Source organism: Mytilus californianus, unplaced genomic scaffold (assembly GCF_021869535.1).
Source record: "Mytilus californianus isolate M0D057914Y unplaced genomic scaffold, xbMytCali1.0.p SCAF_7, whole genome shotgun sequence".
NCBI lineage: Eukaryota > Metazoa > Mollusca > Bivalvia > Mytilida > Mytilidae > Mytilus > Mytilus californianus.
In genome coordinates, this window is record NW_026262723.1 from 3,794,640 (window position 1) to 3,819,255 (window position 24,616).

Consider the following 24,616-nt stretch of genomic DNA (forward strand, 5'->3'; position numbering starts at 1 on the left):
TATTATCACAGGTAAATTTCTAAAAATAAAATAGATTTGTTTAATTTAAAGACACGTACAATAATATGAATTGGGATTGGGTTTGTAATGGTGTTATTTTATGTATTTTGCAACCATGACAAAAATATTAAAATGGAATTATCTTTGTAATGGTGTTATTATTTGTATTTTCTAACCATGTTGGTTTTTCTTCTAAATCAAAACTGTGTATAAACAAAAATAACCTGTGCATATTGTTGTTTTAAACTTAAAATCGTATAAATGAAGTAGCTGATTTTTTTATCTTAACTTTTACATACATATAGAAAATAAAAATAAAAAAAGAATAACTGTAATATAAGGCAAGATCATGTAAGACGAAAAATGAATACAATTACATGAATTACAAGCATCTAACAAGGGTCAAGCGCCTCATTGTTCATGTGTCAGCAGCAACTTCTATCACGAGAAAATCCCCCACATTTAAAAGAACATTAGTTATATACATTCGATTTTTTTCAAATCTATATCTATTTATTTTAGGGCAGCAGATATTGGAAACCTTCTCGGATAGTCGTAATTGTCAACAACTGTTTTACATTTTCCATGTCAGTTTATTTATTATATATATATATATATATATATATATATATATATATATATATACTGAAATTGTTCTGTTGTTTTTATTTGATATTTTGTTGTTATGTAATTTGTGGGCCGCATAACAATTCAAACAAAGGTCTAATCTATATAAAAAACGAGAAATTTGAAATTTTGTTGTGATGTAATTTGTTGGAAATTTGAGAAGACGATAATGTAGATTCGCTGCATATTGATAATAACAGAAAGAGAGAGAGAGAGAGAGAGAGAGAGAGTAATCTTTATATAAATAAGAAGATGTGGTATGAGTGCCAATGCGACAACTCTCCATCCAATTCACAATGTATGAAAAGTTAACAATTGTAGGTCAAAGTACGGCCTTCAATACGGAGCCTTGGCTCACATCGAACAGCAAGCTATAAAGGGCCGCAAAACAATTCAAACAAAGGTCTATATAAAAAACGAGAAACGAGAAACACCTATGAACCACACCAACAAACGACAACCATCGAACAACAAGCTCCTGACTTAGGACAGGTGCATACAAATGCAGCGGGTTTAAACGTTTTAACAGGCGTCAGCCTTCACCCTTACCTGCGACAGTAGCGTAACATTACAACATAAAAAGACACACCATGAAATATCAATTGAAATGGCTTATCTCGATCAAAAAGACATTTTAACAAAAAACAAGTAAACATATACTGAACGAATAAGTTTGATCTATGACACAATATAAATACAATATTAAAACGTAGGTGCCTATATAACATAGACGTTACAGGTAGTAATAAAAAAGATGTAGGAAGAGTGTCAAGAAGACAACTCTTACCTGGGACGAAATGGCGTTAAACAAAACAACGTTCACAGGTAAATTTAAATATAATAATTTTGTTGTTCAGAGTACGAGTACAGAAGTGAAAATTTATCGTCATACTAAATACTTATCAAAGGTGGTAAGAATAGTGAGACGAGATACAGATGGGTGCAGTCCTAAACTGTACAGCTAGTTAACTTAATAAGCAGACTTTATGACTGGTTAAAGTTAACTTAGGATCGGTTTTATGACTGCTGTGACCGGTCCTAGGACAGAATTTGTGTTAACTTAAAAAGCAGACTTGGTCCTTGGACTGTTTAATGATTGCCCGAAAAGTTAACTTCAGGACAGGTCCATGTCCAGAATTGAAGTTAACTTATGACCAGGTCTGCTATCAAAAGTCAAACCAGACCTGTTCTTATAAAAGTTAACTTTGGATTGGTCCATGATAAAGTTAACATGATCCAAAGTTAACTTTGGTCTGGTTTGCTCCTCTAAGATAAAGTTAACTTGTTCCCAAGTTAACTTTAGTCTGGTCTGCTCTTTCAAGATAAAGTTAACATGATCCAAAGTTAACTTGTAAACAGGACTGCTTTTATTGTTTGTATCAACGTGGTAACGAATATCCATAGGACCGATTTAAAAGCAGACCTGTCCCCATGATTGACAGGACTGCTCTGTTAAATTCTAAACTTGTCCACAGGTCTGGTCCGGTCAAGCAGACCTTTCCACAGGTCTGGTTTGGTCAAGCAGACCTGTCCACTGCTCTGGCCTGTTCAAGCAGACCTGTCCACTGGTCTGGTCTGGTCAAGCAGACCTGTCCACAGGTCTGGTCTGGTCAAGCAGACCTGTCTTCAGGTCTGGTCTGGTCAGGCAGACCTGTCCACAGGTCTGGTCTGGTCGAGCTGATCTGTCCTGGAAACAGGTCTGCTCTAGCTAACTTGTCCTTAGGTCTGGTCTGCAGCAGTCCTAAAAAAGCAGACATGAGGTCTGGTCTGCTAGGGATAAAGTTAACTCACAGGTCTGCTAAAATTTTCCCAAGTTAACCTATAGAGCAGTCGTAAGGACTGCTTTAAGTTAACTTGTGTACAGGTTAGGACCGCACCCATCTGTATAACACAAAATAGTAAACATTTAATTACAGAAATTCATTACAAATTTTGTCAACAGGTCAAATTAACACAAAATTACGATTATGGAGTACTTGCAGTTACTGAAAGCTAGTTAAAAGCCAAAAACAATTAACCATTGAAAATCATGCACCAGAGACTGAAATCAATTAAAACACATCCCAGGGATTTAGTGTTTTAACGCCATGGATATTGAAAGAAGACATGACTCGTGCAATGCCCCAAAAAAAGTAGGATCGTTAGGATTGAGCCTTATAATAAATATGTATCATGATAAAGATAGATAAAGAAATCTCTAAATAGAAAATTAACGTGAATGTGTATTTATACATCCCAAAAACCATTCGTAAAGAATACAAATTTAGTTATGTTTTAATTTGTTGATGAAAAAATCGATGTTAGTGCCAAAACAATTTTCAAAGATCTTATTACAACATTAATAAGATAACCTTTACTAATAAGTTGACTCGGACAATTAGAATTTAAAGGCCAACTGATTTTTTTTAATTATTTATTATAAGCTATTATCTTTTATCTATTAACTTAGCAGTCTAATATTTCAAAGCTGTAGCCGACTGACGTGTAATGTGTAGATCCAGAAAATACTGTTACGCTTACTTCCATTTTTATTTAAAGTAGAAAAATGAATATAATTTTACAGATCATGCAACAATAAACTTCTATAATTTCTGTTAAATCCTTCAATGATTTCCATCAAAATGTACTACTGAAAGGGATTGATACTCATAACGATACAAAAAAGCACAGAATATTAAAATGGTCTTCCAATAAACATTGCAATCAATTTTGATTCCAATATATTGTTTGATAGAATAGATATAGTTTAACAGGACACGCAGTTTACACCAAAACACAATATATAACGTCTAGTTCTAACCCTTACTCTTACCCTTACCCAAACACTATCTAGTTTCTGATATGAAAAGCATATTTACTATGTATGCTTGAATTCGTGTACAAGTGAACAGAGGGGAAATGAAATACAATTGTACTTTCGTAATCTTTAAACATCAGAATAATCCATAGGTTTGATATAAATTAGTAAGTAATGGTACATATAAGTTTTGTTTAAAACATTTCACAAAATGAGCATTATTATGTTACATCACATTGGCGCTGACTTTTTTAAGACGCGCGTTTCGTACACAAAAGATCCATACCTGACGATCGAATCCAAAAAATTAAAAAGGGCAAATATTGTATGCAGTTGAAGAGCATTAATGTTCAAAGAATTAAAAAATACCTAGCTTTTATCCTCCCTTATTGAATTAAGATAGAGAATAAGCGACGTCTGGTTTGCTCAAAACAATTTCCGGTGTCAATTGATAGCAAAATGTACACTGACTCCTTAAAGATGTGATTTCTGTATTTTGGCTTAAAATGAAGGAGTTGATTTGCAAGTTCCTTTTGGAAGTTACACTGTCCAGTTTGAGATAATAGGTTACTTCAGTTTGATTCCAAAAATATATGGTTGCATTTTTTTGGGTTGTTTTTTAATGCCCAAAAATAGCAGAGTAACATCTATACCGATTCCGAAAACCTAAGAAATTCAAAAGTATTATTTACCAACATTTAGGAAAACACAATCACAATATTAAATTTATCGGATTCCAACTACTCGAATCGATCAATAAACAACAAGGGTAATCGCATAAACAATTTGAAGATTATCGTAAAATTATCGAACTGTCTTGGATTAAACGACTGCAGATAGCATATCCCCTGAGTCTAAATGACAATATAATGGGACAAGGGAACATATCTTAATCTTTTTCTATTGATATCATGAATATTGTTGATAACATACAACGTAATGATAGGTCTCAATCGAAATCAACGAATTAAGCATCGCATGAATTATACACTTGATGATCTCCTATCTATATTTAAAAACAAAGGTAGGCATCAATTATTATGTACACTGGGTCAAATGCCAATTAGTAAATTACATGATATTTTCAAAGTGCGACACAATCTCGTAATTCAGCTTATTTTCTTTTAATATTCGCGTATAATTACAGCCTTTTGCCACCATAGGCTGTTCCCGTGTATCGATAATCCTGAAGGTCATAAACGGAATTTTCTTACAATTAAATATATTAACAGAGGTACTGATTTCATCGAGTATATTTAATGACTCTACCATTCAAAACTCTATACATCCCAATTTTGATAACACAGAACAACCTATTATTTTGGTATACACACAATAAAGCCAGCAGAAGTTTACCTTTTAATTATACGCCAGTAACATTAGACGTCAGTGAATTTGCAAATTTTAAATATGATCCCTATGGCTATGTTATTACGGTGGACCTCAATATCGTTCAAGACCGAGAGGTTAAACACTTTTTGAAAAAAAGAACCAAAATATCGTCCTCTATCTAAAATAGATTAGAAACAGTGTCGTCAGGTCATAAAAGACGCTCTTTCGTCGTATTGTAGAAATTGTTGTAAACGGGAAAGATCTAGTAAAAAAATCTTGATTCTCATTTAAATAAATGTATGAATGTTGTGGATATTCGAATATCACATTTTGAAAATGATTTAGAAATGAATTAAAGAGTACATAATACACCTTTTTCTAGAACAAGAAACTAAGTTCAAGTACTCGCAAAATGGTTTGTGTCTGTACCGGCCGACAAAGCAGCCAACAATGTGGTGGTGGTATGCCGTAACTAATACTCGGAATTTCTTCAGAATGAAATTTTGAATTCTTCTACATTCAAATCCGTGCGCTCCACAGAGAGTCATATAGTAAACAATCATATCATATCAAAATTACATCACAGCTTACGGCCTCTTCTGAACATTTAAAGGTCCCTACTATGTATTGGTTGCCTAAAATACACAAAAAAACCAGTAAAATAGCGTTTATCTCGGCCTCTAGTACGTGTTCTAAAACTAATCTTCAAGTGCTTTTAACAAGTTCCTTAACTTCTACCAAAGAACTTATCATTTACATTTGTAATAAAACATATGAAAATAGTGGAATTAACTATTTTTTGAGTGTAAAAAACTTCTTTGGATGTTTTAGATAAATTACGTACTTTCGATGGTTCTTTTGATTCTGTTGACAGTTTTGACTTTTCATCTCTTTACACTACACTTCCACACAATCTTATCACACAAACGTTTTCCAATTTAATTAAATGGTCGTTTGGTAAATCTCATTGCAAATATATTTGAAACTCAGTTAAAGACTTTTCCTCTAATGAGAAAGGTAAATATGCCAGATATTCTTATTGGAGGTGTGATGAGATGATTGAAGCTTTTCATTTTCTCCTAGATAATATTTATGTACGTTTCGGCAATTAACTTTATCGACAAGTTGTAGGTATTCCTATGGGCACCAATTGCGTCCCTTTAATAGCAGACGTGTTGGCATGATACGGATTATGTTCTTTTCGTATATTTTATAATGTCTAGCCATTGTAAGTCTTGTATATTTTTTTTAACTTCGGTTCATTTATATGTGTGACGTCCATTATCTCTGAACTAGTACACATTTCTGTTTAGGGGCAAACTGAAGCCCGCCTCCGGGTCCAGGATTTTTTCGCTGTGTTGAAGATCCATTGGTGGCCTTGGGCTGTTTTCTGCTCATTGTTCGGGTTGTTGTCTCTTAGGCAAATTCCCCGTTTCATTTCTTAATTTATTGTTCTTGTACTGTTATGAATAACAGTTTATCACCAAACTCAGTAAAGACCCGTCTAAATAGCATTTAAATGATTAAATCAAACAACACTTATCATTATCTTGATTATATTTTTCGTTAAATAATCAAGAATTTTCTAAATATACTGCCGAAATTTACCCAAAGGAACTTACTATAATTACATCAAATACAAACGGAAATAACTGTCCTTTCCTAGATTTAGATATTTCAGTTTTATACTGGAAACTCTATACACGAATTTACGACAAAAGTGACGATTTTTTGTTCCCTATTGTTAATTTTCCTTTTTTTGACGACGATGTTCCTTTGGCACCATCTTATGGTGTTTATATATCACAACTCGTTCCCTATGCCGTGTCTGTTGTGACGTTTTAAATTTCAATGAACATAATCTATGTATTACTGGTAAATTATTAAGTCAGGGATTTCCTTACCACAAATTACTGAAAACCTTTACTTAATTCTTCCATAGATACAAAGATTTGGTTTGAAAGTTTAGTTGTACCTGTAGAAAACTTATTTCAAACGGGATTGCACATCCTAATTTTTACTGAAATGTTGTGTTCCCGGCGCGGAAATTTATATACGATCCGGGTAAACTTATCGATTCTTTAAATAAACTTCTTCTGAAAGGTCACCAATTCAATAATATACTTAGATCTTTGAAATTTTTGTTATTGGTATTAATATTGATTTTGTTATCAGTAAATCAAAATCAATCTTAATATTATTTTTATATACATATACACATTCATGGCTCTACAATCTGTCAGTACCTGTATCTTGGCATTGCACAATGTCATGTTTTTCTCTGACTATTTAATTTATGACGTCTTTACACTAAATTCATCGGATGTTGGATGTGTACTGATTGATATTTCAGTCTTAGATGCATGCATTTTTTATAAGTTGTTATTGGCTTTGAACAAGCTGTCAGTAACTGTGAGTACTCTCAGATCTATACTTTGTTGTTAGGGATATATAAATAACCTGCTACGTCCGGTCTGTGCTTTTGTTACATGTGTTTCTACTTTTTATCGATCTGATGAGTTATGATTTTTATAGTTTGTTCTTCAGTTGTACTGTTACACCACTGTTCTAGGTTAGGGGTAAGGTTGACGCCTTCAAACAAGTTTAACCCCGACACATTCTGTATGTGCCCGTACGAATTAAGTAAACTATTAATACAAGTGTATACAAAATTAAAACAACACTGTAGAAGCCTCATGGGTGCGAATCGCACCTCAGGACACACCTGCACCGTGAATGTCAAAAGCTAAAAACCCGATAGCTCGACGGTCAAAAAAGGACCAAAAGGAACATAATAGCACAAAAATGAAAATAAAGGGAAAATGTAAAGTACATAAAAAGATGCACAGTTTCAACACCTACAATCCAAAGACCATCTTGTTTTATTTTGTGAAGGAGACAATGAATATCTATCTATAAGGTCTTGATACTTTCCGATAAACTGTTCGAGAAAATTATGAAACGAACAGTTTTGTCAACAGAAAGCACTGACAAGGATTGATCAAAACAACACAGACGCTCTGAAACAAAAGGAACAACAATCACCACTTAACCTAACACAACACTTAGGGTAAACACAGGTTCCTCGGAAGGTAAACAGTGTTTGAATCAGCTTCATGTTACTCATGGAAAGTACAAAGAAATTGCTAAGTTTATTTGTGATGCCATTGGCATCACCGGTGAAAAATAAACAAAACCCTGGAATGTCGTATCAGCTGTATAAATCATATTCAAATTCCGCTGAAATGTAATTTTGATTTGATTAAAGGTCAAAGTTCACAATGGGAAAATCGAAATCAATAAATATGAAGAAACGCTAACAAATTTAGTTGTTGAATTGGTTTTTGAACCACAATTGTTTTTTCTAACGCAATGAGAAAAAGGTTCATGGAGCCTGAAAAAATCAAGTGCTATTTAGATACAAATACACAAAATTTTCTGTATATAAGTAGTTAAATACAGAATGGAAGTCAGCAAATGGAGCCATCCTAATTAACGTAATTTGTCAAACCTAAGGTCATCGTTGTAAACCTTGCAGCAACTGATATTATTGATAACAGCAATAATGACGCTGAAAAAAGGTATTCAACAGGATTTCATGCACATTCATCCTGTTGTAGTTCTTTCTAAATGTCATACATATTAAATAATCGTGAACGGTATGTGTAAGAGACCAAGGAAGGCTAACTCAACAAAACAAATAGGATTTCAAAACAAAAAGGAAAAACGACGAGGAGATAAGCAACAGCCTACAAAACACTACAAAGATAACTGAAGATAAAGCAATAAGAACCCTACAAAAAACCGGAGTTACACATATGTGTTCTGGAAGGATAAACATTTACTACCGTCCTACGTTGTGAAAGTAAGATATTAGGTTGATTCACTAAATATTGGTATCTTTAATTGAAAAATAGCAGTACAAAATTGGCTAGTTCTTTGCTTCAATCTGCCAATTGTTTTAGACAGAATGCATATTTATGTGTAAGACTGTTTTTTTTAGGAAAGATAAGTGATTTATTGTATTATTTAGACTGTTTGTACAAATACCAATTGTTTTGATCGATTCAATTTTCTGCCTAGCCATATAAGTTAAGATAACTCTTACAGGAAAATTTTTATAAAGAAATGTTAATGAAATTTTCTTTTATACTTGCAGCAGGAAAACAAGTTCGGTGACACCATTTTTTCTTTTTAGTTTTTAAAAACATATTATAAAACCTATCTTCATATGTTATGTTAAAGTTTTATCGGATAGATTTCTAGTATGAGAGGCAATTCCCACTGACACAAGTTATCTTACCAAATATCATATTAAACCCCGTGTTCAACTCCAAAACGATCAACATATTTTCCTTTCAAAGCTTTGCCTTCATTGCGCACATGTTAATGATTATTCTGGAAATGTGTATCATGCGCACATACATAGGTGTCAAATAATATCAGGCTTATAAATTTGTACGCAAGACGCGCGTTTCGTCTACAGAAGATTCATTAGAAGTGCTCATAATAGATGTTCCGATTTACATTCTAATATTTCTCCTCACATGCGTCGTGTACGGATAAATATTCTTATTTATATTCCAAATATTCACATATGAATTCTCGAACTTTGGCTTGTATCCTTATCCTGATAAATGTTCCAAATTATATTCCAAATAATCTTGTCCTAAAATTTGAACTTTTTATTAAAATGGTCTTTATAGATACCAGTCTTACAACAGTTCTACATTAATCAATATTTAAGAAGACCTTGAGTTTGTTTCTGGTCCGAATTTTACACCTACATTCCAATCTGTCTGCAGTTTCTTTGACATCACGAACTTATCAAAATAGAGATAATTTACGAATATAAATATCGCCTTCAGAAATGCAACATGCTATCTTAAAACTGCTGCTTCATATATCAAAATGTCTTCTGTTTGGATGAAACTTTGTGTTCTGGCATTTGTGGCCACGGCTGGTAAGTCACTTTTTAATTATCATTAATGTACTGATTCTTCAAGATTAAATCTGTAATTCATAATTAAATGCTTATTTATGTAATTTCACTGAAGGGGCATTAGGGTTAGGGTAAGGTTTAAGGTTATATTTAGGGTAGCTGTCAAATTCATGCACACCAATTTTACCCAATTACAAATTATTATATTTGATTTAAATCATAGTAAAACCTGTCTCCAAATTACAAAAAGTGCAAAAGAAATATTTAACAATGCATACACTCGTTATGTATAGCAGCATTTCGTGCGTAGAGACCAGATGTCATCAAATTATCTATTGAGATGACCCCCAAAGACTGTCGATAGTCATATAACCTGATACAAACGAAATGGTGTTTACCTTATTTTGACAAAATTGAACCAAACCGACTTCTTATAGCGAAATATAATTCTTACAACTTTTCCCATATTGTTCGTGCATCTGGCGTACAACGTTATAAGCCTCGTATCTTTGATGAGTTTATTTTTTATAAATATTTGAAACAAAATCTATCATATATCAATTTTTGTCTAGTGTGTAAAAGCATTGACCGAAGCAGATTTGTAGTTAAACGCTTCATATGTAAGTGCACACGGTCGACGTTATTACAAAGTAAGAGTCAACACATGAGATTACGAGTGAACTCAAGGTTTTCCTATTTTTTTTTTTTAAATATTCATATTATTGTTATTAAGTAACTTTGTCATAGAAAGCACGTGCAGTTATGGATGTGACGGTTTATTGAGACAAAGAAAACCATTACTCTGATTATCAAATAATGGAATCTCTATGAAACGGTGTTTCTTCGTGATGCAAATAAACCGAGTGTCGAAATAAATTGTATCACTCAAAATGTAATTTATATTATTCCTTTTTGACATTTGATTTTGATTGACTTCCTTGAATGTGATAACTCTTTTTATATCATTTGTTTATATAAAAAAAGACACTTTTCAACATTCATATTTTGTATGAAAGGATACATGCAAATGCATAACTATTTTTGTTTCAGTATTTTGCGCATGTCCAAATAATTGGAGTCATTATGAAGACAAATGTTTCTTTCTAAGCCGTGACAACGAGACATTTGCCGATTCACTGGTCAGTTAAAATGAAAATAGAAGAGTGAAGGTTCCGAAAATATATTTTTATAAATTTGTCTTCAAATTATGATTTCGATTGTTTGATTTTGATATAGAATAACTCTTTTTGTATTGCAATCTGTATTGAGTGTGTCCTATTCTCGATTTTGAAAGAGTGTGGGTTGTAATGACGGATGATAAATGCATAGCAGTAGTCGCTAACCCTTTAAACACATCCAGTCTCGCTTCTGTTCATGTAGATCCCTCAGGTTTTGTTTTTTGTTTTTTTTTAACCTTGATTTTCATTTTCCTAATAGATTATGAGATTTGAAAATCGGCAAACTTCTGCTAACTCACATTAGACATCACATGAACTTGTATATGAAATTAATAATTTTGAATTCATAAATAATTAGCTTAATGGATTGCAACCTTAGAATAACACAATGACATAACATAAGAAGCCGGAAATACATCTAAACAATTTAACATGTTAAATCATGGTTATACCAAAGCACTTGGTAATGTAGGAATTGCCGTTTATTTCAAACGTGTAAGCATGGTTAAACGTATATGCGGGTTTTCGAGGGAGGGATATAACAGAAAATATTATGTTCATTTGTGTCATTCAAATTAATCGTATAATATCAACATGATCAATAAATATTTGTTTTGTAATTTTAGAGTTATATTGTTATATCTTTTCTCAGAAACTATGTGAAGTGATTGGACGTCAATATGGAAGATCGGCATCATTAGCTACCGTTGATGATGCGAAAACACAACAGTTTCTTACAGATTTAATGATCAAAATAAGTAAGAATGAGTAGACGTTAGATTATACATAAATGTGAAGCACAACTTTTCTCCTCTATCTACCTTAACCTGAAAACAAATATTTTTGTTTAAGGTACTAAAAAGGTTGGCTGTCATAACGACTATAGTTTTGTTTGGTTATGGTTTTTATACTTGTACAGTATTTGAATATTAAATCTTTGTATACATAGGAGTTTTTCTGCATTTTGTAGGATTAAGAACATGGTTTTTGCTTACTCCCTAATCATTGAGGATCCTTCTCATACTTAGGAATTATTGACTGAGTCTTTGTTTTAAACATTTACTTTTGCAAAGGTTTAAATTTGTTGACAACTTCATTGTTTGCATTTGTTTGTTAGATTCAGCCCAATTTTTTAACCTAGATGTAATGAAGTTGTTCTATGAATCACCGTACAAGACAATTAGTCAACTGCGATTGGCAAACTGCAGTGAAGCCATTAAAAATGGGTGTTATACGTGTTTTTTGATAAAATCGTTTTCTCTACATCTCATATTTTATTCAAAACAGAAATTATTAAGTCAAACTGAAGACAAATTACGAATGAGAAATAGAAAAACGCTCATACAAAAGCAATGGCTTACAAAACAGACAAGGACATCATGAGGTCAATTCTTTCACGCTCACTTATTCAAATAGTAGGAACTTATAGAAAAATACAAAAAATTACTTAACAATACAATTTTGAAAAGGAGTATTTGATGAATAGAATTTGCAAGTTTTGTATAAGAGCAGCAATATGAGGTTGGTTAGTGATTCACAACCATTTTGTTTATTTTATCAGATTCCATTGGAATGTACATAGGATTAAATGACCTTGTAACTGAAGGGACATTTCACTGGGTAGCCAACGGCAAGCAGGCAACATACTTTAACTGGGGACCTACCCAACCAAACAACAGAGGGGGAAACGAAAATTGTGTAGCTATGCGAGTTGATCCAGTTATAGGCTTCAATTATTCTTGGACAGATGGTCCTTGCACAGTTCCAACCACCTACATTTGTGAAATGGTGTAAGTACTATTGCAGAGGAAGAGATTATAAGGCAATACACGTTACAATGTGATATGCGACTTGATGCTGTTAATGGCTTCAAATTTTCTTGGACAGATGGTTTATGAACAGTTCCAACAAAATAAATCTGTGAAATGGCTATTGATAATAAGTTGTTTGAAGAATGGTTCTTCTTCCTTTACTATGCAAAGTGATTGACACAAAACAAAAACAATATGTACATGATCCCAACCAGGATCGTTCGTCGGATATTTGGAGTATGCTGTTATGACATAACGGTCCATCCATAAGTGTTTTGCTTCCGTAAACTTTTGAAAAAAAGATGACTTCAACATTACAATTAATTTTGAAATAAGCAGAAGTAGTATGATTGACGATGAGACAACTCTCTACAAGAGACGAAATCAATTAGCTACTATTTGTCACTGTAGAGCCGTCAAAAATGCGCAAATCTCATACAGTTTAACAAGGGTATAAAAGCCCCTCAAATGACATATGTAAAACAATTTAAACGGCCTCATAAACGAAAATACATACAATATTTAAACAACGAAAGGCAACCACTGAATTACAAGCCTCCGACTTGGTTCATTTGTCACCTGCACCTTCTGTCACTAAAATATTCCCCACATTTGAAAGAACATTATTGATATACATTTGATTTTTTCTAAATATTTATTCATCTATTTTAGGGCAGCAGATATTGGAAACCTTCTCGGATAGCCGTAATTGTCAGCAATTGTATTACATTGTACATGTCCGTTTATTTATTTATTTATTATATATCTATACCCAAATTCTTCTGTTGTTTTTATTTTATATACTAGTATTGTTTTTATCATGAGCTATTATCTTCTATTTATTAGCTTCGCAACCTGTTATTTCAAAGTCATAGCCGACTAACGTGTATTTCCGTAGAAAATGTGACACTGAAAGGGATAGATATTCATAACAACACACAAAAACAGAGAATAATTATGTTGATGGTCTTCCAATAAACCTTACAATCAACTTTGATTCCAATATGTTGTTTGATGGAATGGATAGTGTTAAACAAGATATACAGTATACACTGGAACACAAGACATAACTCATAGTTTTGATCTACCCTGACCCATACCCAAACATTATCTGTTTTCTGATATGAAACACATATGTTTAAATGTATGAACAAGTGAACAGCGGGAAAATGAAATACAATTGTACTTCTTAAACATAGTTCAAACATCACTTTCTTATATATCAAGCTGACACCTGTCATTTATAACATATAATGTAATCAGAATAATCCATTTCACAAAATGAGTATTATTATGTGACATGGGCACTGACATTTTTTCAGACGCTTGTTTCGTATACACAAGACTCACCAGTGACGTTCGAATCAAAATCGTTAAAAAGTGCAAATAAATTACGAAGTTGAAGAGCATTGAGAAGCTTATATTTCACAAAATTCAAAAACACCTAGCTTTTATCCTTCTTTAATGTATTAAGGTAGATAATTAGCGACTTTTAGTTTACTCAAAACAATTCCCGCTGTCAACTGATAGCTAAATTTACAAAATATATGGTTTCTTTATCTTTTGCTTGAAAGAAGGAACCAATTTGCTATTTCCGGATGGAAATTACAACGTCCGGTTTGATATAATAAGTTACTTCATACTGATTCCAAAAGTATATGGTTGCTAGATTCTTTTGAGAAAAAGGGTGAGACGTTCTTTGTCAAAACCCGGGACTGATAATTTTTGCTCAGACACCGATGCATTTACCAAGTCTTAGTAGCAGCTGCAAGCCCTTGAATATCAAATGAGTTGATAAATATATACTCAATACGAGTTTGAAGTTTGTATATTGCTGCTAAGATGAGGAAATTTATAATGTTAAAGTAGAAATCGTCTAATTTGTCATAGATTCTGGTACTGAGATGACCGTTGTAGTAAAATTCGAGGAATATGTCACGAAATGAGGCGGAGTAGCTGTTTTTGTTGTTTTTTCAATCTATTGTTCAGAAGGATGAATTAATGGGACCCAATCCGAAAAGTTTGGATTGTTTATGGAAATAAAATCATAAATATACCTCTTTGTGAAATTGAATGATCAAGCTTTGATCTTGTTTCTTAAAAGTGTCTAATGGAACTCTGACTCGTATGAAAATAGGAAAGTCGACCAGATGAGGTGAACAAGTCAGGAATATTACACTTGTTATCCATTCGTTTGATGTGTTTGAGCTTTTGATTTTGCCATTTGATTAGGGACTTTCCTTTTTGAATTTTTCTCGAAGTTCAGTATTTTTGTGATTTTACTTTTTTCTCATATGATGCCGACACTCTGCTGGTCAGCAGACTTTAGGTCTATGTATTGTTAATGAAATATATACTAAACACTTTGTTTTGAACATTCGTTAAATAAAGGCAACTCTAGTATACCGCTGTTCGATAGTCATCATTCGATTATGCAAAAACAAATCCGGGTAACAAACTAAAACCGAGGGAAACACATCAACTATAAGTGGAAAACAACGGAACAACATAAACACTGAACTACAACAAAAACAAACGCCAACATACAACGGACTTTGTGATCACAACTGTCATATTCCTGACTTGGTAAAGGACATTTTAAGAAAAAATGGTGGGTTGAACCTGGATTTATGGCTAGCCAAACCTCCCGCTCATATATGGCAATGTTGAAAATACAGCTAAATGACAACACTACGTGATAGGAATACAGTACAAACAAACGCAAGAACTCTCAGCACAGAGAAATACATAATATAAATAATATAATAGTACATTACAACATGTAAACCACATAATAACAACGAACACCTCCCATTAGTTTACGACCGCACACCAGGACACCACAAACGAAATATAAACTGTGTGTCACATGAATAGATCAACGTCACAAAAAGTATTATTTGTGACGTTTATATTATCACTGGTAAATTTCTAAAAATATAATAGATTTGTTTAATCTATAGACACGTACAAGAATATTAATTGGGATTGAGTTTGTAATGGTGTTATTTTTATGTATTTTTTAACCATGACAAGAATATTAAAATGGAATTATGTTTGTAATGGTGTTATTATTTGTATTTTCTAACCATGTTGGTTTTTCTTCTAACTCAAAACTGTGTATAAACAAAAATAACCTGTGCATATAATTGTTTTAAACTTAAGATCGTATAAATGAAGTAGCTGATTTTTTTATCTTAACTTTTACATATATATAGAAAATAAAAATAAAAATAAAATAACTGTGATATAAGGCAAGATCATGTAAGACCAAAAAGTAAACACATATGAAAACAAATAACATAAGTTGTTTAAGGAAAACAGTTTTGGGTAGACAATTTATTTTAAGGAAAAGTGTTCGGTAAAGCGTCAGTTTCAAAAGCGTATTAGCACTTCGATATTATATACCAAATATCTAAAAAGTAAAATAGAAAAAATACCGAACTCCACGGAAAATTCAAAACGGAAAGCCTCGTTTAATGTCACCTTATCCCTTTGAACAAACAATTCCTGTGCAGGTATGTCGCAACTCATAGAAAGTCATTTTCGATATAAATTAAGAGGGTAGCAATAACAAGCAAAAGTCAGAACTTGTAACAAAACCTTGACCTTGACCTCATTTTAATTTTTTTTTGGACCGAAGATCTCAAATCAAAAGACCCTAGGTCTCTATCACTTATGGTGTACAAGTTAGAAATACATATCACTTATATCAAACACATAAAGGTTAATAACCCTGATATGGTATTTCCGAATTGCTTTGGTAAAATTATTCTGGACATCCTGAAGTTGTAACGATCAATAGATATGGGAAACTGATTTCTAGTATCTTTTGCGCGTGACAAAGAGAAGTGCGTTTAAGGAAAGCAGTTTAAGGGAGACAATTCTTTTAAGGCAAAGTATTCGGTAAAGCGTCAGTTTCAAAAGCGAAGTTAGCACTTCGATAATATATACCAAACATCTAAAAAGTAAAATATCAAAAATACCAAACTCCAAAGAAATTTCAAAACGGAAAGTCCCTTATCAAATGGCAAAATCAAAAGCTCAAACACATCATACGTATGGAAAACAACTGTCATATTCCTGACGTGGTACAGGCATTTCCTTATGTAGACAATGGTGGATTAAACCTAGTTTGTAGCATGTATAGCTAGCTTAACCTCTCACTTGTATGACAGTCGCATCAAATATATCACATCTTACAAATCAACAAAACAGCACCAAAAAACAAAACTTGCGGAAGACAAAAACAAATATATTAAGAAAAAAAGGAAATGGGTTTTCACAGAAGAAGATTTCTATGGAAACAAATCACATGCTGCCGAAGAAAAAAAGAAAAAAAATACAATTGCGAGATGCTTCGGGGATTACATGACTGTTTTGTTAAAATAATCTTTCCGTTGGAATCTGTGTCATTTATGTTCTTCAATTATTGACATCTAGCAAAGAAATCAGTTTAAAACGTTTGGAGTTGATGTGACCTCACGTTCTTGCTACCTTACATGGGATGGACGAACGAATGGTTGCACCGATCAGAAAACATGTCCCATACTATTGTTGTCAGGGCTTAAAGCCTTAAACCAACCCAAGAAATGGGAGACATGACGAATATACATCTACCTTAGACCAATTTGAAAACCAATGGCTAATTACACACACTGTATAACAAATGTTCAAAAAGTACATGTAAGATACCAAGGGAACAATCAAAGAATGAAAACACAGCGGAAAAAATAGAAAACACACAAACAGCTGAAGTTTGAGCAACCTGAGTAGAATAAAAACCGTAGGGAACTAAAAGTGGTACGGAAGGGTTAGCATTCCACCAGCGGCACACGTCATGTTATCGATTTTAACATCCGTTAAGTAACAGTACTTATTATTGAGGCTTCATACCATAGTTGGTTAGTAGACAAAATGCGTAAAACTCAAAGACATTACCTATTCTCAAATCATCACAGATGCAATGTCCATCCCTGAAACATGTCATAATGGGAAGCGAACAGTTTTTGCGGGTCAAAGAATCGAAAGAATATGAAAAGACGTTCTTAAATAAGATATTACAAGCAACACATTATGAAACAACACAAACTCTACTAAAACTCAGGTGCTCCGGATAGCTATAGGTAAGCAGTGATACCAGTCGTATTGCTCTTGACAAATAAAAATCCAGTTTATCGAAAATGCCATCAACGGGGAAATGAGGCTGATATTTTGCATACGACAAATAAAATACTCACTGGCATTCATGAAAAAGAAACGTAAGCCCTAACTTAACGTATGAATTATATACTCCATGATACGATGCCGCTGAAATAATGCTTTTTTAAAGTAGAAAGTTAACAAAGGGAAATTGAAGAAAATTCTTTTCAAAGAAACCTTATCAAATCAGGTTCAGAATTGGCTTTCTGATCACTTATATTTCTTTAATTTGACAAAGTAATTCATTGAACTCAATGTAAAATTTTAACGATTTCTCCATTTTGTAATATGTTCGAAAAAACGTTGTCAGGCCAATACCTATATGTTCATAGAGCCTACTATGAAGTACTTGTGATAAAACATTTACAAGAAAATTGTTTAGAAAATAGTGTATTTGTTTATCCATGGCTTTCAAATGTTTAAGTTTGAGCGTTTCTGGTAAAGTAAATAAAGAAATATTGCTAGAACATGTAGAACGCACAAAATGTATAACGTATAATTTTTTTTTAATAAACAATGAGGTATATCACCAAAGTTATTGTTTGGTGGTGTCCTCGCTTATAAAATATGTGAACCTTGAGTTCATTGTTGAAGACCTTGCATCAATTGGTATTATACAAAACATCAATAATGGCGCTATACTGATTCCCAGGAACTCATTGGATTTCGTTTACAGGTTCATTCACCCATTGTACGCTCTTTCGAGAATAAACATATACACATTTTTTCTTTTTCGTTTTTTGGCATAGGGTTGTCAGTTTATTTTCGATTTATGAGTTTGAATGTTCCCTTGGTATCTTTCACCTCTCTCTTATACTTTACTACGAATAAACAGTTATGTAGGACGTATATCAGGGAATCAGGAACGATAATATCCCACTATATGATAAAATTAAAACAATGGTTACATTCTTTTTAGTGGTAATGCAGCACAGTCTAGATTATTTAGTATTTATGTCGTGTTCTTCCTGATTAGTAGAAAAAACCCAGACAATACCATTGTCAAAAAGAAAAGCGGTAAAAAGACAAACAACATTTCCCGAAACTAAACATAATGCAATAAAAATCCCTGTACAAACTTTTAAAATTATTGTACTAAAACTAAGACAAGAGAGGGAGTACATCAAGGAGACAATCGAAAATCATTAATCCAATAAAACAGACTTCACATTGGTCAAAAGAAATACAATGAAGCGACAAAAAAAAACCCAAACAATAAAGCTTTACAGTGACAACAAAATACCAAACCACACGAAACCCAACAAAAACTGGGGGTGAATTCAGGTGCTCGGAAGTGTAAAATCAAAAACAACCTGACCACAAATTATATTGATTGCAGTGTTTAATTTCCTTTTTACATCCCAAAACAATCTGTATATCTGTCTTTTAAAACCTTTGCCATCATTGTTCACCTGGTAAAGATTGTTTCGGAGACAGGCATCGTGCATATAGGTATTTATAAGTGTTATGGGTATACCTTCTAACAAATGTTCTATATAACAACATTTCTGTACATGAACTGATAAATGTTCTAATTTAGGTTCTAACAAATGTTATATATAGCAAAATGTCTCTACATGTACTGATAAACGTTCTAAGTTATATTCTAACAAATGTTCTATATAACAGCATTTACCCCACTTGTACTGATAAATGTTCTGATTTACGTTCCTAGTGTTCATATGGTCCGAATTTTACACCCACATTCTAACCTGTCTGCAGTTTCTATTTACATTCTAAAACATTCTGACATTGAAATCACGAACTTTGATACCAAGTCTTATCAAAATTGAGATAATTAACGAATACTAGTATAAATATCGCCTTATTAAATGCAAAAAGCAGTATTAAACTGAAACAGTATCTTATAAAATGTCTCCTGTTTTGATGAAACTTCTTGTTTTAGCAGTTGTAGGAACAGCTGGTAAGCATATTTATATATTTCATTTAATGAACTGCTTTTTCAAGCGTTTAATGATATATGTATATCATGTATATCTTTTACCAAAATACAGCTACATGATATATTGTTTATTTCCTGATCTTTTCCTCGATGGAAGACATCAAACTCGAACCTATGACAAACGTGATGATTTTAAAATGTTAACTTCTCATTTCTCAACATTAATATACGCTTTGCTCCATCTTGTGGCGTTTATACATTTAAGTTAATACGTTACATTCGTGCACGTTCTATTAGTACTATCTTCATTGACAGAAGTGTGCTCCTTACACAAAAATTGAACCAACAGACTGATGAGGAATAACGCTTGAAATTGACATTAAATAAGTTTTATAGGGACTATTTCGAATTGGTCGACCGATATGACATGTGTGTTTTTCAACATACTAGCGACATGTCTGTGTTTCAACTCATTAGCGACATGTTTTCGCAGTCTTAGATCTTCAGATACCAGAATAACTGTTTACTTTTTAGTTTTACAGATGGAAACCTATTCCCAGTCATGTCATGTGACTGACTGTTGCTTCACATGGCGGGAAAGACATGCATATACTTGTAGTAGGAGACGCCTACCAGGTCGACGCACCGGATCTCCATCATTATCGTGTTGCTGCAATTCCATAAGTTTTATTGGTTACCTTTGTTTCTTTTCGATAAACAAGATTTGAACTACTATCTTCTTTATACTGATTATTTTTATAAATCACACATTTAAACTTCCATGGTTAATGATACGACACATACTAAAGCAATAGTATTACTGTTTCAGTATTTTGCACATGTCCAAATGGATGGAATCATTATGAAGACAAATGTTTCTTTTTGAGCCGGGACAATGAGACATTTGGCAATTCACTGGTGAGTTCAGATAATGATCAAAAGGTCGGAAATATACTAACATATTTACTACGTTTAAATCGTTCTTTTGTTTGAAAAAAACTTTCTCATCAGATACAACAGTTTGATGCTAACCGCCAAGTAGCTGACGGGTCGATTAAATACATTTCAAGCTATAATTTGTTATCAATTACTAGACTTAGTACTCCGGAGGAAAAGGGGACCTGTGATGTCGTAATTTAGCCGTTTTGTTTTGATTTCATAAAACGGTTCTAGTGTTGGTATTTGTCTTCCCAATTTGTTGTTGTTGCACGCACTTGATGAAGTTGTTTTTCAATTGGCGAGACCCAAAATTTGATGAATACAAGACAGGTAAATACAGGTCGTATGAAGGTCCCTTAGATTTTTAAAATCATAAAATCCATCATACTAAAAAAAAAAAAATGATGTTATAACGTTTAGCGCAAAATGTGTGTCTGGAATAACTCTGACAAGTATATCTAACTGCTAAGCAAAACAATATATATAAGGTTAAGCATTGGCTACTTTGTTTATTGGGGTAATTTATAAACAGATAAGCAACCTTTAACTTATATTTTGATATGCCTAGGAAGGATATGGAAGGAAACATGTCAATTCCATCATGGAAATCTATTCAAATAGGACTATGTTTACAAACTATATTTATTTATTATTTGCAATAACATGTCTTTATTTTTTTCGCAGATGCTCTGTGAAGTAATTGGGCGCCAGTATGGAAGATCTGCGTCTTTAGCTACCGTTGATGATGCCAAAACACAACAGTTTCTTACAGATTTAATGATCAAAATAAGTAGGAATAAATTGGCAACATATATTACAACTATGATAATCCAAAACGTTTCAATCACTCTTTCTTGCTAAATTTTTTATGATTTAATGGAATCAATACTATTTTAGGCAGCAAAGCTTAGGTGTCGTAAGATCTAAAGCTTCGTCCTGTTAGGCTCTACATGATAATTTTGATATAAATACTTCATGTTCACGGGAGTTTATCTGCATGTATGTAAGACATTAAATCTTTGTTTTTCTTATCGTTGAAAAAAGTCCGTTATAAACTTTAGAAATAGAAAATAGCGTCTTATTTGTTGAGAATCTATTACTTAAGAAGGTTTCAATTATTAATCACTTTATTGGCTGCATTTAAAAAGGATTTAATTAACCAACATGCTGTAATGCATACATCTTATTGTCCAAAGTAGAAGACCTTTAGATACAACAACAATAAAACCACTTTTATGAAATGAGCATTTCTGTGTATTTTATGGGCATAGTTTTTCTGTACATACATCTCATTTTTTGCTATTCCAAATATCAGATTTTTATTCGGAAAATATAAAGTTAAAGTCGAAACAGAACACAAATTAAACCAAACAATGGGAGAAATAAACAGATATAAAACAACAGTGAACACACTCACATATCTATATCTCTCAAAACAAGGTCGAGATTGGGTGTTGAAATCTTTCTCATTGACACTTATACCATTAGTTGGAAATCAAAGGAAATCTTATCTAGAAATAAAACTTCATATTTTTCTCACGCTATGCTGTTCATCCGTTTGTCAGAATCAAGTACTATTTAGCATAACTTAGATAACAACGGAAGTTTGTAAATAGATATTTCGTTATATTAACTTTCCATATTTGTTAATATGAAAAAAGTTAATCTATCTCAAAGTCATTTTCCTTTGTTTAAACAGATTCCATTGGAATGTACATAGGATTAAATGACCTTGTAACTGAAGGGACATTTCATTGGATAGCCAATGGTAAGCAGGCAACATACTTTAACTGGGGACCTACACAACCAAACAACAGAGGAGGAAACGAAAATTGTGTAGCTATGCGAGTTGATCCAGTTATAGGCTTCAATTATTCTTGGACAGATGGTCCTTGCACAGTACCAACCACCTACATTTGTGAAATGGTGTAAGTTTTATTCCAAAGAAATCGAATGAATTTTAAACTGTGATTTTCATTAAAACTTTTATTTTCAAATTATTGTAATGTAATGTACAAATCGCCATCTAAATAAGTTGATCATTTATACCAGGCTTAAAAAGTGTGTACGCCTGACGCGTTTCGTCTACAAAAGAATCATCAATGATGCTTGGATCACAAAAGTTAAAATGGCCAAATAAAGTACAAGTTAAAGAGCTTGAAGCACCATAAGCTATTGATAATAATTGCTTTGAAGAAAAGTTGTTCTTCTTTTACTGATCGACCTAAATAACAAAACGGATAATCTAGATCGTTAGTTGGATATTTATAGTGTACTGTTATTACACAGTGGTCAACCCAACATATCATGTCGCTTTTCTTAAACTTTTGAAAAGATGACCTCAACCTTAAATTTAATATGAAGATAAGCAGAAAAGGTATCATTGCCAATGAGACAAATATCCACAAGAGACGATATTAATAAGCAACTAAAGGTCACCGCTTTCAACAATGAGCAAAACCTATACAGCTTAGCAAGGTATAAAAGCCACCAAAATGACATGTTAAACAATTTAAACGAGAAATTAAGCCTCATAAGCGCAAATTTAATATAATATAAAAACAACGAAGGGCAATCACATGAATTACAAGCATATGACTAGGGTTAAGCGCCTCATTGTTCATATGTCAGTAGTAACTTCTATTTAAAAAAATCCCCACATTTAAAAGATCATTAATATTTATTTTAAAATATCTTTTTATTTATTTTAGGGCAGCAGATATTGGAAACCTTCTCGGATAGGCGTAATTGTCAGAAATTGTTTTACATTTTACATGTCAGTTTATTTATTATATATATATATTTACTTAAATTCTTCTGTTTGTTTTTATTTGATATTTTGTTATATGTAAATTGCTTGATATTGGGAGAGACCATAGAGTTAAATGGATTCTCTACATATTGAAAATACCAGAGAGAGAGAGAGAGAGAGAGAGAGAGAGAGAGAGAGAGAGAGAGAGAGAGAGTAATCTTCAGTTATCTTTTATCAATTAACCTCGTAGTCTATTACTTCAAAGCCGTAGGCGACTAACATGAAATGTGTAGATCCAGAAAATACTGTAACCTCACTTCCATTTTTATTTAAAGTAGAAAAAATAATATAAATTTACAGATGATCCAACACTAAACTTCTGTAATTTCTGGGAAATCCATCAGAATTTCTATATCATTTAAAAAAAAATGTACCACTGAGAGGAATTGATATTCATTACGACACGCAAAAACACAGAATATTTAAATGGTCATCCAATAAACATTACAATAAAATTTAGCTCCAGTATGTTGTTTGATGGAATTGATTGAAATTAACAGAACACACAATAGTTCTATCACTTTTCCTAACCTATACCCAAACACTATCTTAATTTCTGATATGAAAAGCATGTAATCAGAATAATCCATAGGTTTGATTTACAATAGTGAGTAATGGTACATATAAGTTTTATTTAAAACATTTCGAAAAATGAGCATTATTGTGGAACATTAACACTGACGGTTTTTTGAGCGCTTCCTATACAAAAGACTCACCACTGACGGTCGTATCCCAAAAATTAAAAAGGAGAAATGAAATACGAAGTTGAAGAGCATTGAGAAGATAACTTATCTTTCATAAAATTCAAAAATACCTAACTTATCCTACATAAATGAATTAAGGTCGAAAATAAGCAACGTCTGGTTTGCTGAATACAGTTTCCGGTGTCAATTGATAGCTAAATATGCACTGATTTCTAAAATATATGGTTTCTGTATTTTGTCACAAAGTAAGGGAGCTTATTTACAATTTCCGTTTGGAAGTTACAACGACCGGTTTGATATAATAGGTTACTGCATATAGATTCCAAAAATATTTGGTTACTAGATGTTTTTACATACAATTTATGCAAA

The 24,616-nt window shown here is 32.5% G+C and overlaps 2 protein-coding genes across 2 annotated transcripts; both read left to right on the forward strand.

The window, feature by feature from the left end:
- The first annotated feature begins 11,318 nt into the window (after nt 1-11,318).
- LOC127708159 (perlucin-like) lies at nt 11,319-13,415 on the forward strand. The gene is made up of 4 exons (XM_052213002.1): nt 11,319-11,339; nt 11,529-11,634; nt 12,438-12,666; nt 13,360-13,415. The coding sequence occupies exons 1-4, from the start codon at nt 11,319-11,321 to the stop codon at nt 13,388-13,390; spliced, it is 387 nt and encodes a 128-aa protein (XP_052068962.1). The 3' UTR covers nt 13,391-13,415.
- A 6,346-nt stretch (nt 13,416-19,761) lies between these two features.
- Nucleotides 19,762-23,473, forward strand: LOC127708161 (perlucin-like protein). Its single transcript, XM_052213003.1, has 5 exons — nt 19,762-19,813; nt 20,622-20,710; nt 21,416-21,521; nt 22,431-22,659; nt 23,443-23,473. Exons 1-5 carry the CDS (start codon nt 19,762-19,764, stop codon nt 23,471-23,473), a joined length of 507 nt encoding a protein of 168 aa, XP_052068963.1.
- The last annotated feature ends 1,143 nt before the right edge of the window (nt 23,474-24,616 follow it).

Excerpts from the sequence above, each read along its gene's own strand:
- LOC127708161 (XM_052213003.1), top strand. The coding sequence starts at position 19,762 with ATGTCTCCTGTTTTGATGAAACTTCTTGTTTTAGCAGTTGTAGGAACA. Across the intron at positions 20,711-21,415 it reads AGACATTTGGCAATTCACTG|ATGCTCTGTGAAGTAATTGG; the intron begins GTGAGTTCAGAT and ends TTTTTTTCGCAG. Across the intron at positions 22,660-23,442 it reads ACCTACATTTGTGAAATGGT|GGCAGCAGATATTGGAAACC; the intron begins GTAAGTTTTATT and ends TATTTATTTTAG.
- LOC127708159 (XM_052213002.1), top strand. The coding sequence starts at position 11,319 with ATGGTTATACCAAAGCACTTG. Across the intron at positions 11,635-12,437 it reads AGATTTAATGATCAAAATAA|ATTCCATTGGAATGTACATA; the intron begins GTAAGAATGAGT and ends TTATTTTATCAG. Across the intron at positions 12,667-13,359 it reads ACCTACATTTGTGAAATGGT|GGCAGCAGATATTGGAAACC; the intron begins GTAAGTACTATT and ends CATCTATTTTAG.